Here is a 19,971-nt window from a genome sequence, read left to right as displayed (position 1 = left end):
CAATAAGATTACGGCTGATCTGGTCATGGACTCAACTCCACTTACCCGCCCTCTCCCCGTAACCCTTAATTCCCTTATTGGTTAAAAATCTATCTATCTTTGATTTGAAAACATTCAATGAGCTTGCCTCAACTGCTTCCTTGGGCAGAGAATTCCACAGATTCACAACCCTCTGGGAGAAGAAATTCTTTCTCAACTTGGTTTTAAATTGGCTCCCCCATATTTTGAGGCTGTGCCCCCTAGTTCTAGTCTCCCCTACCAATGGAAACAACCTCTCTGCCTCTATCTTGTCTATCCCTTTCATTATTTTAAATGTTTCTATAAGATCACCCCTCATCCTTCTGAACTCCAACGAGTAAAGACCCAGTCTACTCAATCTATCATCATAAGGTAACCCCCTCATCTCCGGAATCAGCCTAGTGAATTGTCTCTGTACCCCCTCCAAAGCTAGTATATCCTTCCTTAAATAAGGTGACCAAAACTGCACGCAGTACTCCAAGTGCGGCCTTACCAATACCTTATACAGTTGCAGCAACACCTCCCTGCTTTTGTACTCCATCCCTCTCGCAATGAAGGCCAACATTCCATTTGCCTTCCTGATTACCTGCTGCACCTGCAAACTAACCTTTTGGGATTCATGCACAAGGACCCCCAAGTCCTTCTGCACCACAGCATGTTGTAATTTCTCCCCATTCAAATAATATTCCCTTTTACTGTTTTTTTTCCCAAGGTGGATGACCTCACATTTTCCGACATTGTATTCCATCTGCCAAACCTTAGCCCATTCGCTTAACCTATCCAAATCTCCTTGCAGTCTCTCAGTCCTCTACACAACCCGCTTTCCCACTAATCTTAGTGTCATCTGCAAATTTTGTTACACTACACTCTGTCCCCTCTTCTAGGCCATCTATGTATATTGTAAACAGTTGTGGTCCCAGCACTGATCCCTGTGGCACAGCACTAACCACTGATTTCCAACCGGAAAAGGACCCATTTATCCCGACTCTCTGCTTTCTGTTCGCCAACCAATTCTCGATCCATGCTAATACATTTCCTCTGACTCCGCGTACCTTTATCTTCTGCAGTAACCTTTTGTGTGGCACCTTATCGAATGCCTTTTGGAAATCTAAATACACCACATCCATCGGTACACCTCTATCCACCATGCTCGTTATATCCTCAAAGAATTCCAGTAAATTAGTTAAACATGATTTCCCTTTCATGAATCCATGTTGCGTCTGCTTGATTGCACTATTCCTATCTAGATGTCCCGCTATTTCTTCCTTAATGATAGTTTCAAGCATTTTCCCCACTACAGATATTAAACTAACCGGCCTATAGTTACCTGCCTTTTGCCTGCCCCCTTTTTTAAACAGAGGCGTTACATTAGCTGCTTTCCAATCCGCTGGTACCTCCCCAGAGTCCAGAGAATTTTGGTAGATTCTAACGAAAGCATCTGCTATAACTTCCTCCATCTCTTTTAATACCCTGGGATGCATTTCATCAGGACCAGGGGACTTGTCTACCTTCAGTCCCATTAGCCTGTCCAGCACTACCCCCCAGTGATAGTGATTGTCTCAAGGTCTGAAAATTACCAACAGAGGTGAATTCATCACTATCACCATTTTTACCACTGGCCTAAATTACCACCGAGAAAAGTGCCATCTCACCTGATCTTATCTCATCGAATCCAGTGCGACGGGTGCCGTTTTAAAACACAGTGCTGCAGTCCAGTCTACGTGAGACAAGGCTGAGATTTACACAGATCGTTATGTGAGTTCAGAGTTAGATTTTAAGGTTATTTGAGGCTTTTTAGTGGATTATTTGAGTAAATTGGAGGACATTTTAAGGACGTTTACGAAATTTGGAGGACATTTGAGGACATTTTGAGAACATTTGCAGGGCATTTAAAGGAATGGTGCCTAAAATATATCTGCCAGTATTTCTGACTACTTATATGACGCAGAATAAAGCTGGAAGAAGGTTTATTCAAGAGCATGTCCCCCCAGTGTCCCCATGTCCCCATCCCCCAAGGGACACCGTGGATGCCACTGGGCCGGCTGGCCATAGGGACCGAGTCAGCAAAGGGTGCAGGGGAGCAACACACCCGGTGGGTGGGCTTTGTAAGCAACTGGTGTAGGTGGTGGGAGTGGGGGGGGGTAGATTGTGGGAACTTGGGGGAGAGCACGCCGCCCCGGCCTTGGAGGGAGCACCGGAGAGAGGAGGAGTGGGCGGCCCAAGGTAAGGCCGTGTAGGGGAGAGGGGGAGCGGCCCACGTTAAGGCCGTGTCGGGGAGAGAAGGAGCGGGCAAGTACTGATGATACATGCGCAAAAATACCAACCATTTTACTTTGTGCTGCACGTTGAAAAATAAGAATGAAATACAGTTTGCCCTACCACCAGTTTTATTGACGAAAATAGCGTGTTTTGACTGAGAGTGGTATTACAGAGGTAAAAAAAAACTTAATTTTTAAATAGCACCAAAATACTTGAAAACCAATGGTCGGGCTAAATGATGAAAATCCAGCCTTGAGTGTTTTAAATATTGCCGAAAATCCAGTGTGGGGAGTATTTAAAAGGTAATCAATCCCCTCGTCCCATTCTCATCTCTCTAACCATGACCAGAGAATCCCTTGCAACGGCTTCCCTTCCCGCCCCCGCATCATTACCTCTGGTGTCCCCCAAGGATCTATCCTGGTTCCCTTCTAGTTCCCATCTACATGTTGCCCCTGGGCGACATCATCCGAAAACACTATGGGCCGAAATTTGCGGCCTCTCTGGGTGCGTTCGATGTGCGCACAGACTTGGCGAGGCCTCGCAAAAGCCGGTTCTCGGAACGCAATGCGCATGCGCCGAGAACCGACTTTTCCGATCTGTCAAAATTTCTTTCGACAGATCGCACGCATCTCCGCAAGAAGGACATCCACGGGGCAGAGATCCAGCTATTAGTCCAACTCTTGCCCAGCAAATGTCTTTCAAACTCTTACACCTGGTAAAAGCAGACGTATAGCCTATTTTTACCAGCGGAGCACTTCTAAAACATAGAAAAATGTAATTTAATCGTTCATTTTTATATTAAAAACGCTGTCCATTAAGTTTATTTTTAACCCTATTAAAACACATTAAAAAAAAATTCCAAAAAATATATTTTTTTCTAAAACATTTAATTACATTTAATTTGAATTAATTTTAAATATGTGAGGTGTTTTTTTATTTATTGTGCTGTGTTTCAGTGTTTTAAGGGGTTATTCTCATTGATAGTAATGGGAGCACATACAAACGGAGCTCCCATTTTTATCAATGAGAATACTAGATAATGATTGATGGTCCAGGCCCACGTGACTCCAGCAGATGTGTCCGTACGTGGAAGGCGGATCCCCGTGTGCTGCGCAGCGAATGAAGGCCTCCGACCGGAATCCTACGTTCCTCCGGGACCAACGGGTAGTTTCGTAGATTTTTTTGGGGTCAGAGGCGTTCGTTCGAAGGAAGCCTCCGACCGCAATTTTAGGCCCATTGTCAGTTTCCACATGTAAAGAAAAGAAAGACTTGCATTTATATAGCGCCTTTCACGACCACCGGACGTTTCAATGCGCTTTACAGCCAATGAAGTAATTGTGGAGTGTAGTCACTGTTGTAATGCGGCAGCCAACTCCCACAAACAGCAATATGATAATGACCAGATAATCAGTTTTTTTGTGATGTTGATTGAGGGATAAATATTGACCAGGACACCGGGGATAACTCCCCTGCTCTTCTTCGAAATAGTGCCATGGGATTTTTTACATCCACCTGAGAGAGCAGGCGGGACCTCGGTTTAACGTCTCATCCGAAAGACAGCACCTCCGACAATGCCGCACACCCTCAACTTGAGGCGCGTTTGTTCCTCAGAATTGAGTTTGATGCTATGATGGGAGAATTAGGTTCCTAGTTGAATAAAACTTGGCCTCTTTTGGCGTTTCTTCATGTTTACTCACCGTGTCAGCTTTGGCTCAGTGGTAGCACTCTCGCCCCTGACTTGGAAGGTCAAGGGATCCAAGGCCCACTCCAGAGACTTGAGCTGACACTCCAGTGCAGTACTGAGGGAGCTCCGCCCTACTGTCAGGTGAGACGTTAAACCGAGGCCCCATCTGCCCTGTCAGGGTCGATGTGAAAGATCTCATGGCATTATTCCAAGCAGAGCAGGGAAGTTCTCCCTGGTGTTCTGGCCAACACTTATCTCTCAACTAACATCACTAAAGCAGAATATGTGGTCATGTCACACATTGCTGTTTGTGGGATCTTGCTGTGCACAAATTGGCAACCATGTTTTCCCACATTTCAACAGCAACTACACTCCAAAAGTATTTCATTGGTTGCAATGTGCTTTGGGACATCCTGAGATAAATGCAAGATCTTTCTTTATTGACTGTTCTTATATTCTTATATAATCGATTATCCTTGTTCAAGGTAGAAATTAGAAATATTAGGATAGACAACTTGTTGAATACATGCTGACGTTGAAGCAATGGCTGGATGTTAGTCTAGAATGTCCTTGAGTTGAACTAAAATCAACTTGCACAAGGACAGAGGTCAGTCATCGGTCATAGTCAGTCTCTCAGAATCAAGGAAGACTTGCTTCCACTCTAAACCTAACTCTTTAGATGGCTGAACAGTCCAATACGAAAACCACAGTCCCTGTCACAGGTGGGACAGACAGTCGTTGAGGGTAAGGGTGGGTGGGACTGGTTTGCCGCATGCTCTTTCTGCTGCCTACGCTTGGTTTCTGCATGCTCTCGGCGACGAGACTCGAGGTGCACAGCGCCCTCCAGGGTGCACTTCCTCCACTTAGGGCAGTCTTTGGCCAGGGACTCCCAGGTGTCGGTGGGGATGTTGCACTTTATCAGGGAGGCTTTGAGAGTGTCCTTGTAATGTTTCCTCTGCCCACCTTTGGCTTGTTCGCCATGAAGGCGCTCCGAGTAGAGCGCTTGCTTTGGGAGTCTCATGTCTGGCATGCGAACGATGTGGCCACTGAAAGACGGAGGAGCATAATGCTGGTGGTAGGTGCCGCTCAGTCTTATGGCCTTATAGAGCCAGTTGGGTTGTGTAATGCCCATTGGAGATATGGGTTGTGAGTGAGCGGTATCGTAGTCATCGTCAGATGGGCCATATTTTTTCAAGTGATTAAACAATGTTGTCCTCAGAATCCCCAAGCGAGCGTAGGTTGATTCAGTTCCTATGGGTCACCTCAACTCAACATAGGCAGCTGGCTATCTGCAGATAAGGAGCTATCATAGGGAGCTTCCACTATAACGCCAAGAAAATGGCTAGGAATTGCACCAAATGATCAGAACTCAAAAAGGGCATGTTCCTGAAATATCCAGTGTGGGATATTGTTTATTGTTCTGTGAGGCCACGGGCTCGGGGTTAGACCCTATGGTCAAAAGAAGACATTGTTTCTGAGGAGCCGATATGTGGCAAGAAGCCGCAACATCTTCCTCAGACATATCAACTAACAAATATTATTATGTATAACAATTGTTCAATTGCTTTTATATTGTCCTGTTTATACTTAACTATCTTCTAGAGTTTGCGCTTCATATAAGGGCCTTTCCACCTTATCACCATCTGTGCATTACTTGAGTACAAAATAAATCTAGCCTGACACTCCCAGTGCAGTGCTGAGGGACTGCTGCACTTTCGGAGGTGCCATCTTTCGGATGAAACATTAAACCGAGGCCCCGTCTGCTCTCTCAGGTGGGCGTAAAAGATCCCATGGCACTATTTCGAAGAAGAGCAGGGGAGTTATCCCCGGTGTCCTGGGGCCAATATTTATAACTCAGTCAACATAACAAAAAGAGATTATCTGGTCATTATCACGTTGCTGTTTGTGGGAGCTTGCTGTGCGCAAATTGGCTGCTGCGTTTCCCACATTACAACAGTGACTACACTTCAAAAATACTTCATTGGCTGTAAAGCGTTTTGTGATGTCCGGTGGTCGTGAAAGGCGCTATATAACTCCAAGTCTTTCTTTCTTATTATCAGATAACCCTTCCTGCCATTTGAGAAAATCAGAATATTTAATATTACCTAATGATGAATAATTGCATTTTTCACAATGGTCTTTGGATGCTGAACATGCAATGTGTTGCAAGTAAATGCGGTCACCAATGTAGGTCGTGTCATCGAATACAGGGGAGGAAAGAACCTTCGCACTACATGGGAATTCCACTGTGATTTCTAATTATTTTCTCATGAATCTGCAGTAATGCATCGTTAAGGAATGTATGGACATTGAAAATAAGATTTGATTTCCATGTAATTGCTGAACAATTCTGACTCTCCGCCCTTCATGGTAAGGTTATCAGCTCAGACATCGATCACATCATCTGGACCTGCTCCATGAGTGATCCGCAAAGGCTGCATGTATTTCTGGGGAGAACTGATGAATCTTTGAAACTTGGAGACCTTAATTACGTTCAGTGAAGAATGAGAAGGATGTGTGGGGGAGAGGGGAATGCAGTGTGTTGTGGGGTCCAGAAATTGGTCACAGTGTGGAGGGAGAGGGGGGGGTCACAGTGTGGAGGGAGAGGGGGATCACAGTGGGGGGAGGGGGTCACAGTGTGGGGGAAGGGGGTCATAGTGTGGGGAGAGGGGTCACAGTATGGAGGGAGAGGGGGATCACAATGTGGGGGGGAGGAGGTCACATTGTGGGATAAGGGGGTCATAGTGTGGGGGGAGGGGGGTCACAGTGTAGGGGAGGGGGTCACAGTGTGGGGGGAGGCGGGTCACAGTGTGGGGGAGGGGGGTCACAGTGTGGTGGGAAGAGGGTCACAGTGTGGGGGAGGGGGTCACAGTGTGGTGAGAAGTGGGTCAGTGTGGGGAGAGGGGTCAAAGTGTGGGGGAGAGGGGTCACAGTGTGGGGGGGAGGAGGTCACAGTATGGGGGAGGAGCTCAGTGTGGGGGAGGAGTCACAGTGTGGTGGGAAGGGGGTCTCAGTGTGGAGGGAGAGGGGGGGTCACAGTGTGGGGGAGGGGGTCACAGAGTGGGGGGAGGGGGTCACAGTGTGGGGGTAGGGGTCACAGTGTGGGGAGAGGGGGTACAGTGTGGGGAGAGGGGGTACAGTGTGGGGAGAGGGGTCACAGTGTGGGGGAGGGGGTCACAGTGTGGTGAGAAGGGGGTCAGTGTGGGGAGAGGGGTCACAGTGTGGGGGAGAGGGGTCACAGTGTGGGGGGGAGGAGGTCACAGTATAGGGGGAAAGAGGTCACAGTGTGGGGAAGGAGTCACAGTGTGGTGGGAAGGGGGTCTCAGTGTGGAGGGAGAGGGGGGTCACAGAGTGGGGGGAGGGGGTCAGTGTGGAGAGAGGGGTCACAGTGTGGGGGGGAGGAGGTCACAGTATGGGGGTGGGGGTCACAGTGTGGTGGGAAGGGGGTCACAGTGTGGGGGAGAGGGGTCACAGTGTGGGGGAGGAGTCACAGTGTGGGGGTGGGGGTCACAGTGTGGTGGGAAGGGGGTCACAGTGTGGGGGAGGGGGTCACAGTGTGGGGGAGAGGGGTCACAGTGTGGGGGGGAGGAGGTCACAGTATGGGGGAGGAGGTCACAGTGTGGGGGAGGAGTCACAGTGTGGTGGGAAGGGGGTCTCAGTGTGGAGGGAGAGGGGTTCACAGTGTGGGGGAGGGGGTCACAGAGTGGGGGGAGGGGGTCACAGTGTGGGGGAGGGGTCACAGTGTGGGGGTGGGGGTCACAGTGTGGTGGGAAGGGGGTCACAGTGTGGGGGAGGGGGTCACAGTGTGGGGGAGGGGGTCACAGTGTGGGGAGAGGGGGTCACAGTGTGGGGGAGGGGTCACAGTGTGGGGGGAAGTGGGTCACAGTGTGGGGGGAAGGGGGTCACAGTGTGGTGGGAAGAGGGTCACAGTGTGGGGGAGGGGGTCACAGTGTGGGGGGGAGGAGGTCACAGTGTGGGGGAGGAGTCACAGTGTGGGGAGAGGGGTCACAGTGTGGGGAGAGGGGTCACAGTGTGGGGAGAGGGGTCACAGTGTGGGGGAGGGGGTCACAGTGCGGGGAGAGGGGGTCACAGTGTGGGGCGAGGGTTCACAGTGTGGGGGAGGGATCACAGTGTGGGGCGAGGGGTCATAGTGTGAGGGGAGGGTGTCATAGTGTGGGGGCGAGGGGGTCACAGTGTGGGGTAGGGGGTCACAGTGTGGGGGAGGGGGTCACAGTGTGAGGAAGGGGGTCACAGTGTGGGGGAGGGGGTCACAGTGTGGGGGAGGGGGTCACAGTGTGGTGAGAAGGGGGTCAGTGTGGGGAGAGGAGGTCACAGTATGGGGGAGGAGGTCACAGTGTGGGGGAGGGGGTCACTGAGTTGGGGGAGGGGGTCACAGTGTGGGGGGGAGGAGGTCACAGTATGGGGGAGGAGGTCACAGTGTGGGGGAGGAGTCACAGTGTGGTGGGAAGGGGGTCTCAGTATGGGGGGAGAGGGGTGGTCACAGTGTGGGGGAGGGGGTCACAGAGTTGGGGGAGGGGGTCACAGTGTGGGGGAGGGGTTCACAGTGTGGGGGAGGGGGTCTCAGTGTGCAGGGAGAGGGGTGGTCACAGTGTGGGGGAGGGGGTCACAGAGTTGGGGGAGGGGGTCACAGTGTGGGGGAGGGGGTCACAGTGTGGGGGAGGGGTCACAGTGTGGGGGTAGGGGTCACAGTGTGGGGGAGGGGGTCACAGTGTGGGGGAGAGGGGTCACAGTGTGGGGGGGAGGAGGTCACAGTGTGGGGGGGAGGGGGTCACAGTGTGGGGGGGAGGAGGTCACAGTGTGGGGGGGAGGAGGTCACAGTGTGGGGGGGGGGGTCACAGTGTGGGGGTGTCACAGTGTGGGGGGAGGGTGTCACAGTGTAGGGGGTGGAGGTCACAGTGTGGGGGGAGGAGGTCACAGTGTGGGGGAGGGGGTCACAGTGTGGGGGAGGGGGTCACAGTGTGGGGGAGGGGGTCACAGTGTGGGGGGAGGGGGTCAGTGTGGGGAGAGGGGTCACAGTGTGGGGGAGAGGAGTCACTGTGTGGGGGGGAGGAGGTCACAGTGTGGGGGAGGGGGATCACAGTGTGGGGGAGGGTGTCACAGTGTGGTGGGAAGGGGGTCACAGTGTGGGGGAGGGTGTCACAGTGTGGTGGGAAGGGGGTCACAGTGTGGGGGAGGGGGTCACAGTGTGGTGGGAAGGGGGTCACAGTGTGGGGGAGGGGGTCACAGTGTGGGGCGAGGGGGTCACAGTGTGGGGCGAGGATTCACAGTGTGGAGGAGGGGGTCACAGTGTGGGGCGAGGGGTCACAGTGTGGGGGGAGGGTGTCACAGCGTGGGGGCGAGGGGGTCACAGTGTGGGGGAGGGGGTCACAGTGTGGGGGAGGGGGTCACAGTGTGGGGGAGGGGGCCCAGTGTTGGGGAGGGGACACAGTGTGGGGGAGGGGGCACAGTGTGGGGGAGGGGGTCACAGTGTGGGGGAGGGGGTCACAGTGTGGGTAGAGGGTGTCACAGTGTAGGGGGTGGAGGTCACAGTGTGGGGGGAGGGGGTCACAGTGTGGGGGAGGGGTCACAGTGTGGGGGAGGGGGTCACAGTGTGGGGGAGGGGGTCACAGTGTGGTGGGAAGGGGGTCACAGTGTGGTGGGAAGGGGGTCACAGTGTGGGGGAGGGGGTCACAGTGTGGGGGAGGGGGTCACAGTGTGGGGCGAGGGGTCACAGTGTGGGGGGAAGGGTGTCACAGTATGGGGGGAGGCGGGTCACAGTGTGGGGCGAGGGGTCACAGTGGGGGGGAGGGGGTCACAGTGTGGGGCGAGGGGTCACATTGTGGGGGGAGGGTGTCACAGTGTGGGGGCGAGGGGGTCAAAGTGTGGGTGAGGGGGTCACAGTATGGGGGGAGGGGGTCACAGTGTGGGGTGAGGGGTCACAGTGTGGGGGAGGGGGTCACAGTGTGGGGCGAGGGGTCACAGTGTGGGGGGAGGGGTCACAGTATGGGCGGAGGGGGTCACAGTGTGGGGCGAGGGGTCACAGTGTGGGGGGAGGGGTCACAGTATGGGGGGAGGGGGTCACAGTGTGGGGTGAGGGGTCACAGTGTGGGGGAGGGGGTCACAGTGTGGGGCGAGGGGTCAAAGTGTGGGGCGAGGGGTCACAGTGTGGGGGAGGAGGTCACAGTGTGGGGAGGAGGGTGTCACTGTGTAGGGGGTGGAGGTCACAATGTGGGGGGAGGGGGTCACAGTGTGGGGGGGAGGAGGTCACAGTGTGGGGGAGGGGGTCACAGTGTGGGGGAAGGGGTCACAGTGTGGGTCACGGAGTCACAGTGTGGGGGAGGGGGTCTCAGTGTGGGGGAAGGGGTCACAGTGTGGGTCACGGAGTCACAGTGTGGGGGAGGGGGTCACAGTGTGGGAGAGGGGGCATTGTGGGGGGGAATCACAGTGTGGGGGGAGGGGGTCACAGTGTGGGTCACGGAGTCACAGTGTGGGGGAGGGGGTCACAGTGTGGGGCGAGGGGTCACAGTGTGTGGGGAGGGGTCACAGTATGGGCGGAGGGGGTCACAGTGTGGGGCGAGGGGTCACAGTGTGGGGGGAGGAGTCACAGTATGGGGGGAGGGGGTCACAGTGTGGGGTGAGGGGTCACAGTGTGGGGGAGGGGGTCACAGTGTGGGGCGAGGGGTCACAGTGTGGGGGAGGGGGCATTGTGGGGGGGAATCACAGTGTGGGGGGAGGGGGTCACAGTGTGGGGGAGGGGGTCACAGTGTGGGGGAGGGGGTCACAGTGTGGTGGGAAAGGGGTGACAGTGTCGGGGAGGGGGTCACAGTGTGTTGGGAAAGGGGTCACAGTGTGGGGGGAGGGCAGTCAGAGTGTGTGGGAGGGGTCAGAGTGTGGGTGGGGGAGGGTCACAGGGTGGGGAAGATCATAATGTGGGGGAGGGGAAGGTCACAGTGCAAGGGGAAAGGGTGAAGGATCACAGTGCAGGGGGAGCGGGGGTCAGTACGGGGGGATGGTAGGGGGGTCACAGTATGTGGGGAAGGGGTGAAGGGTCACAGTGCAGGTCCAGGCACCTCCGAAGATTTTCATACCATTCATAGTGATTGTTGTGATCCACATTCAGGAGAAATCTTCATGCTGGGGTTCAAGGGGGCCCATCCCCTCAGAGACCTGTTTCACACATAATCCAGTTTGGCCCCAGTCACTGTGACATATAGATCTGACAGTGTGTCCCAGTTATTGTCAGACCACAGGTCTCCTGCAATAATTGTGCCCCAGCACTAAAAAGGACAGTTTTGGTACAGGCACATTGGCAAATCAAACACAGTGATTAAAATGTTCACGGCCGTTTTGTTTTTAAAAATTCAATCCAACTTTTTAATGAGCAAAACTAAATGTGTCGCAACAAAGACATATTCACACAACACAAAAGCAAAATACCGCGGATGCTGGAATCTGGAATATGCTGGAAATCTCAGCGGGTCAGGCAGCATCTGTGGAGAGGAAGCAGAGTTAACGTCTCGGGTCTGTGACCCTTCGTCAGAACTGGAGAGTGTTCAGAAAGACCAGATTCTTAACCAGCACCGAAAGGGAGAGGGGAAGAACAAAAGGGAAGATCTGTGACAGGGTGGAAGACAGGAGAGATTCGAGAGACTTTTCCATTATATATATAAGACATATTCACACCTAACCCCTGTATCTTTTATAACCAAAGTGAGGTTACCTGACTGTGATCATAAGCCGTGTTTAATTTACATCCCAAGACCTTGAGCACAAGTTGACACTCGATTTAACATAATGATACAATGTTTGCTAGTGCAAATAGAAGAATGAGAGGGGATCTCATAGAAACTTAGAAGATTCTGACGGGACTGGACAGGTTAGATGCGGGAAGAATGTTCCCGATGTTGGGGAAGTCCAGAACCAGGGAACACAGTTTAAGGATAAGGGGTAAGCCATTTAAGACTGAGATGAGGAGAAACTTCTTCACTCAGAGAGTTGTGGAATTCCCTACTGCAGAGAGTTGTTGATGCCAGTTCGTTGGATATATTTGATATGGCCCTTAAGGCTAAAGGGATTAAGGGGTATGGAGAGAAAGCAGGAAAGGGGTACTGAGGGAATGATCAGCCATGATCTTATTGAATGGTGGTGCAGGCTCGAAGAGCCGATTGTCCTACTCCTGCGCCTATTTTCTATGTTTCTATGTTTCCAGACAGAAGTTTGCAATTGTTACAGAGCAGAAAAAATTATTTTTTTTCTCTCTCTCAATATTTCTGGTGGCAACCGCTCATTCTCTGTGCGGGGGACCTGGGGAAGGTGTGGGCACTGCCGCGTCAGTGTTAAATGCTCAGGCTCACTATTGCTCACCTTAAAGCGCCCGGCCGGCTGTCAATGCCTATCAGCTGACGTCAGCCCCGGGCTGGGAGCGGATAAAGGCGCTTACTGATAGTGCACTGCTTCGCTTGAGAGGACGGAGGAGAACAGCAGCAACCGCGAGCAGGTACAGCAAACATCTCTTCTGCTTTTATTTTAAATTACTCCCCCTCTTCTGGTGCATTTGCAGCGCCGGCTTCCAATCCCTGCATTTTTTGCATGCAACATAAACGGTGTTTGCTGCATGTGATCTGTTGGTTATTTGCATTTGACTTACTGGCAGCTTTAGTTTGCAGTCGAGATGATTTGGGGAGGAGGAGGGGGGGGGTTTCAAAATGTAGATAGTTTAAGGGGGGAAAGGCTTAGATAATGGTAAAACAAAATTGGAGACGTATTGTATGCGCGCACCTGTCCTTTAATAATGCTCCTGCTTGCAAACGTAGTTTCCCAGCTAAATGCTGCAGTTCTGTTGTCTCGCAATAAACTTCCAGTCCCTTGTGTTTGGCTGTGAGCGTCACAGAAGCGTCTTGCTCGCTGTTCGCCTTTTGCAACTAAAACTGTCACAAGCTCCCCCCCCCACCCCGACTACAATCAGCAAGAAAACGGATGCATTTTGCTGCAATGTACTATGTGACACTTTGTCCTTTTTAAAGTTATTATTTGCGATCTGACAGCGATTAAACACCTTGAAGTGGTGAAATTGATCGGTGGCGTGAATGGCATGCACTCTTTGCGGTTTAATTTTTTTAATTAATTGCTTGTGAGCTCTGACATTTGGGAGGATCGGGGAATGAAACGAGAGTTTCTGTTTAACTCCCATTGAAACGCTGATAAAATGCGAGTTGCAGAAATATTTTAATCCACTCTGGAATGAATTGTCAACTGACGGGATTTTCAAGCTCTTAAACCCTCTGTCGCTTAAAAAGAAAGAATGCATTTTATTAAATTCATAACCAACAATAATTATGTCTCACTAACAGCCAAAAATGTTACACCACACATTATAATTTTTTTTAAACTTTTAAATCAATGTTATAGTTAATATTGAAAGCTGGTCCATATTAGAATGCTTGGTACCAAATACAATCGGAGTTGCTCAGATTATGCTGCACCTGTTCAATGACTTTTTTATTTTCAAAATTTCTGAATAGATTTGGGGAGTTTAAGAAACCTAGAAAAATCTGTGTGACAGTGTCCTATATTGGTGTTGTGAGTCACACAATCCTGGCATATTGGGTGTTGTGTTACAGTCCATATATGGCCCACTTCTAGCTGTGATCTGTCACTGCATGACCACTTGTTTCTATTCTTGGGCGACCCTTCAGTCCTTTTCAATGGGCAAACCATTCATTCGATGATTTTTAAAAATGATTGCATTTTATTCATGAACTTTTCTTGTTTCTCCCCCAGCCCTTTCTCAAGTAACAACTTCAGTGGCTGGTGGGAGAGTGAACGATGTCGGCGTATAATGTGTCCCTGTCTGGTCCTGCACCCTGGGGCTTCAGGCTGCAAGGAGGGAAGGATTTCAACATGCCTTTGACTATTTCCAGAGTAAGTTCATGCTTGCTGCCTGCTTCTCCATTTCATCTCCAAACTGGCAAGACCTGTGTGTTCCTGTTGTATTAGAAAAGTCACTTTTTAAAAATATAAGCACTATCAAAGAGCCAGTTTGGGTTGGACGGTTTGAAACCGCCCAAAAGTTGGTTGGTTGGGAATATTCGAACTCCACGAGTTTTCGCTGCCCTCAGTTATTGCTCACATACAGCGATTTCCGGTGTGTAAACCACACAGTGACATCGAATCTTTTATTACAGGGCGTGTCGTCATTTTACTCCGAAATCAATCTCTGTTATTGACATGTTATCCACCTGCCCTAGCCCTAAACTCATATCTTTCGTTTCTCTTTGACTTCCCCTCTTAATCTCTCCAATCTCCTCTTATCTATGAGACCCACTTCCTGCCCCCTTGACCCTATTCCCACTAAACTGCTGACCACCCAACTATTTTTTCTGGCTCCCATGTTAGCCGACATTGTTAATGGTTCTCTCTCCTCGGGTACAGTTCCCCTCTCCTTCAAATCTGCCATCATCACCCCTCTCCTCAAAAAAAAACCCCTTGACCCCACTTTGCTTGCTAGCTATCGCCCCATCGCCAACCTCCCTTTCCTGTCCAAGTACTGAAATCCGTGACCATCTTTCCATGAATTCAATGTTTGAATTCCTTCAATTTGGCTTTCTCCCTTGCCACAGTACCGAAACTGCTCTCCTCAAAGTCACAAATGACATCCATTGTGAGTGTGACAAAGGTAAACTATCCCTCCTCCTCATTCTGGACCTGTCTGCAGCCTTTGTCACAGTTGACCGCTCCATCCTCCACCAACGTCCAACTGGGAGGGACTGCACTCCCCTGATTCCATTCTTATCCATCTAATCGTAGCCAGAAAATCTTCAGCAATGGCTTCTCTTCCCACTCCCGCATCATTATCTCTGGTGTCCCCCAAGGTTCTGTCCTTGGCCCCCTCTTATTTCTCATCTATATGTTGCCCCTTGGCGATATCATCCGAAAACACGGAGTCAGTTTCCACATGTACACAGACAACACCCAGCTCCACCTCTCCACCACTTCTGTCGATCCCTCCATGGCCTCTAAATTGTCAGATTGCTTGTCCGACATCCAGTACTAGATGAGCAGAAATGTTCTCCAATTAAGTATTGGGGAGACCGAAGCCATTATCTTTGGTCCCTGCCACAAACTGCGTTCCCTAACCACTGACTCCATCGCTCTCCCTAGCATCAGTCTGAGGGTGAACAAGACTGTTCGCAACCTAGGTGTCACATTTGACCCTGAAATTCGTTTCCAGCCACGTATCCGTGGCATAACTAAAATCGCCTTTTGCCCGCCTCTGTCCCTGCCTCAGCTTATCTGCTGCTGAAACCCTCATTCATTCCTTTGTTACCACTAGACTTGACTACTCCAACTCACTCCTGGCCGGTCTTCCACATTCCACACTACGTAAACTTTAAATCATCCAAAACTCAGCAGCCCGTGCACTAACCCGAACCAAGTCAAGATCACCATCACCCCTGTGCTCGCTGACCTACATTGGTTCCCAATTAAACAAAACCTCGATTTCAAAATTCTCATCCTTGTTTACACATCACTCCATGGTCTCGCCCCTCCCTATCTCTGTAATCTTTTTCAGCCTCACAATCCCACAAGATGTCTGCGCTCCTCAAATTCTGGCCTCTTGAACATCCCTCATTATAACTGCTCAACCATCGGTGGCCGTGCCTTCAGCTGTCTGGGCTCTAAGCTCTGGAACTCCCTCCCTAAACTTCGACGCTTCTCTATCTCTCGACGCTCGTTAAAACCTACCTCTTTAAACAAGCTTTTGATCGACTGCCTTAATTTCTTCTGTGGCTCGGTGTCAAATTTATCTGTTTGTCTGTAACACTGTTGTGAAGCACCTTGGGACGTTTTACTATGTTAAAGGCGCTATATAAATAAAAGTTCTTATTATTTTATGTGTGAACTCTATCACCTAATCTGTGCTGAATTGAGCTGCTGCAAAAGCAGACTCTGTGGAGGTGGTGTGGGAGTGGGGGGAGACATTGCCCTAATTTGGGCCAACAGCACCGTTTTTGCAATAAATCACTTTGAAGCTGACCCTCAAAATATGATTGAACAGAAAGTTTCCCCATCACACATGGGCAAGCATTTACCCCACAGTGACTCAATCATTTACCCCACAGTGACGCAAGCATTTACCCCACAGTGACGCAAGCATTTACCCCACAGTGATGCAATCATTTACCCCACAGTGACGCAAGTATTTACCCCACAGTGATGCTCTTCAATTTTGTGAGTGAAAAACATAAGCATAAATACTTCCATCATGTATCAATTGAAAGCAGACACGTCCATAAGCTGCTCTTGTTGTCCTTAATTCAGATTATTTGGTCTGATCCCAGGATTTTTCTGCTAAATCATATTCTGGTGCCCAGGTTCTGACCGCAGCCCCGGCTAAAGCTGGCTCTACAAGTGTGTTGCCAGGCTACAGAATCCAAATGAAAAGAACAGTTAAAATTGGTACAGTTGGACTCTGCGAGCACTCCATACCCAATCTGTTCTTGACCCTGTAATGTATGCTCCTGTGAGGATGCTCACAGGTTTGTAGAGCTGTTGCATTGTGAGTGGCTTAGCCAGTCACATGATGTTCACAAGACTCAATAAAACCCCAGCTAGTTGATTCTAGGTCATCCACGATGAGGTATGCAGTTGTGAGCTTAGTGGATGAACTGGTAATGTGCAGTGTGATTGTTAAACCTTTGTTAATAAACCAACTAGTTCTTGATAGCAATGTGTTGCTATGAATTCTTAAGCAAAGAACCCCATGAAGTAAATACATAACCGATCCAAACTGACTTTCTCTTGGGTGTGAACAAGTCACAGGTTGAAGTTTAAGCAGGGATTAAGTTGGTTCAAAAACCCTACATGACTCTGGTGATTATTCATGAGGAACCTCCCTTTCACCCATTGACATGGTGCTCACTAAAGGTGTAAAAAAAAAAAGGCTCCAATGCCCAGAGACTTTGTTCATCCTGCTGGGCACCAGCATTGAGCGTTCAACTGTAAGCCAATTTGCTGCCCTCTTCTGCTTCCCCTCGGATTTAACTCCTGCTATCCACACTCTTCTAAACCAGAATCTTATGCATCAATCTCGATCCTTTTCTCAGCCTATTTGAAATTGCCCAAAGTTTCCGACACTTGTTATCTTGTGTGGTCCAAACTGCAAAGTGCAAAAACCCATCTTTGTTGCACCCTAACTCGATCAACTACTTAATGCGGCCATTTTGTTCATTGGCGTAAAGCAACTTGTCTCTTAAAGATTTATTTTGTTACCAAAAGTCATTTCCCTATGTAAGTTAATCGTTAATGTCCTGAATGCTTTTCGAACACGATGTGGTCAGTTACTCTGCACACTAAAATCTCCAGAACAATCAGGAAGGGAAAACATTGTCTGTGACTTTGTTGGTTGGCCAAAGGCCAATTAACGAAAGTGGCACAAAGCAACTGATATATCACTGAAAATGAGGGAGATTGCTGAAACAGCGGGATGATAAGCTATAAGCCCATTAGTTCGATAGCTTGATCTTATTTTAGTTATATCTGATGGCAAAACTCTCATGAACCATTATTTACTTGGCTATTTCCATTGTGAGTGGGATTACCATCCTGTTATGACAGTATGTGGACGACTGTGTTTCGGTTCAAGGTAATCTGTTTTCGGCAAGTGGGACTGTATGTGCTAAGTAAGTTTTTCTTGAAAATGAACATTGTGGCCCCACCCAATGCTTCCCAGGCTATTGGAGAAATTTTCTCCTTCGACTCTGGTCCTCGGTTATCTTTGAGAATGCTAGCCCTTACACTCCATTGTTGCAATTGCTGTTTCAGATTGCATTTGAAAACAGGTGATTGATCAGGATTGTACAGAGAATTGTGACTGAGTACTCCCATTGCAACAAAAATTGCTGTATTTGATATAGACTCATGTTGAGAACACAGATTCTGGCAAGGGGTTCTTGATATCTCTATAGGTGTTCTAGCCCGCAATAAAACTGGGAATGTTTCTTCTAGTGAGAGTGTGTGCTGCTCCAGTCTCGGACGAGTCTTGACTTCTTCCAGCTCAATGCTGGAAAGATCAAGTCCATGGTCTTTAGCCTCCGTCACTGCCACTCCTGGTCCCTCGCCACTAATTCCATCTTCTACCTTGTCCACACTCTTGGGTTCAACCAGACTATTTGCAACTACAGCATCATACTTACCCCAAGATGAGGTTCAAACCCCACATCCTCATCTATAGATCGCTTGCTTCCACCCCCACAACATTGCCTGCCCAGCCCCCTGCTCCTACCATAGCCATTCCATTATAAATCTCTAGACCTGACTACTCCAACACACTGCTGGCCTCCCATCTTCCACCTTCCATAAACCCTAAATTATCCAAAACCCTGCTGTACATATCAACTCCTGCACCAAGTACTGCTCATCCATCACTCCAGTCCTTACTGACTGATGCTGGCTCCCAATGTCTCGTGTTTAAAACCTTTGCCTTTAAATTCCTCCATGCTCCCGCCTTGCCCAATATCTGCCATTTACTCCAATCCTATATCCAACCCCACCTCACCTCAACTCTTTTGTTCCTCTGACTGACTTCTTGTGACTGTTCTCCCTTTCCCCCATTCCCCCGTATCAGCAGAAGAAATTTTTAGCAGTCTGGATCCGAAACTCTGGAATTCTCTCCCTGACACCTCTGCCTCTCCAGTTCACTTCTCTCTCCTGCTTTGACCAGACTTCTGGTCACCTTTCCTAAACATGAGTTGAACAGGTTAGGTGAATGGGCAAATGCATGGCAGATGCAGAATAATGTAGATAAATGTGAACTTATCGACTTTGGTGGCAAAAACTGGGAGGCAAAATATTATCTGAATGGTGACAGATTAGGAAAAGGGGAGATGCAATGAGACCTGGGTGTCATGGTACATCAGTCATTGAAAGTAGGCATGCAGGTACAGCAGGCAGTGAAGAAGGCAAATGGCATGTTGGCCTTCATGGAGAGAGGATTTGAGTATAGGAACAGGGAGGCCTTACTGCAGTTGTACATGGCCTTGGTGAGGCCACACCTTGAATATTGTGTACAGTTTTGGTCTCCTAATCTGAGGAAGGACATTCTTGCTATTGAGGGAGTGCAGCAAAGGTTCACCAGACTGATTCCCGGGATGGCAGGACTGACATATGAAGAAAAACTGGATCGACTAGGCTTATATTCACTGGAATTTAGAAGAATGAGAGGGGATCTCATAGAAACATATAAAATTCTGACGGGATTGAACAGGTTAGATGCAGGAAGAATGTTCCCAATGTTGGGGAAGTCCAGAACCTTCGCTGCACTCCCTCAATAGCAAGAATGTCCTTCCTCAAGTTAGGAGACCAAAACTGTATACAATACTCCAGGTGTGGCCTCACCAAGGCCCTGTACAACTGTAGCAACACCTCCCTGCCCCTGTACTCAAATCCCCTTGCTATGAAGGCCAACATGCCATTTGCTTTCTTAACCGCCTGCTGTACCTGCATGCCAACCTTCAATGACTGATGTACCATGACACCCAGGTCTTGTTGCACCTCCCCTTTTCCTAATCTGTCACCATTCAGATAATAATCTGTCTCACATTTATCCACATTATACTTCATCTGCCATGCATTTGCCCACTCACCTAACCTATCCAAGTCACTCTGCAGCCTCATAGCATCCTCCTCACAGCTCACACTGCCACCCAACTTAGTGTCATCTGCAAATTTGGAGATACTACATTTAATCCCCTCGTCTAAATCATTAATGTACAATGTAAACAGCTGGGGCCCCAGCACAGAACCTTGCGGTACCCCACTAGTCACTGCCTATGGTAAGCCATTTAGGACTGAGATGAGGAGAAACTTCTTCACTCAGAGTTGTGAGCATGTGGAATTCTCTACCACAGAAAGTTGTTGAGGCCAGTTCGTTAGATATATTCAAAAGGGAGTTAGATATGGCCCTTACAGCTAAAGGGATCAAGGGGTATGGAGAGAAAGCAGGAATGGGG

The 19,971-nt window shown here is 49.6% G+C and overlaps 1 protein-coding gene across 1 annotated transcript in view; it reads left to right on the top strand.

Moving 5' to 3' along the window:
* The first annotated feature begins 12,366 nt into the window (after positions 1-12,366).
* ldb3a (LIM domain binding 3a) overlaps positions 12,367-19,971 on the top strand; it is a 185,883-nt gene continuing 178,278 nt past the window's right edge. Inside the window, 2 exon segments of the mRNA XM_070865843.1 lie at positions 12,367-12,458; positions 13,742-13,882. Of these exon segments, the coding sequence (XP_070721944.1) occupies positions 13,787-13,882 (96 nt within the window). The 5' untranslated portion in view covers positions 12,367-12,458; positions 13,742-13,786.

The sequence above is a fragment of the Pristiophorus japonicus genome, chromosome 22 (assembly GCF_044704955.1).
Source record: "Pristiophorus japonicus isolate sPriJap1 chromosome 22, sPriJap1.hap1, whole genome shotgun sequence".
Classification (NCBI taxonomy): Eukaryota; Metazoa; Chordata; class Chondrichthyes; family Pristiophoridae; genus Pristiophorus; species Pristiophorus japonicus.
The sequence above is the reverse complement of the archived record's forward strand: the minus strand, read 5'-3'. Positions and strand labels throughout refer to the sequence as shown.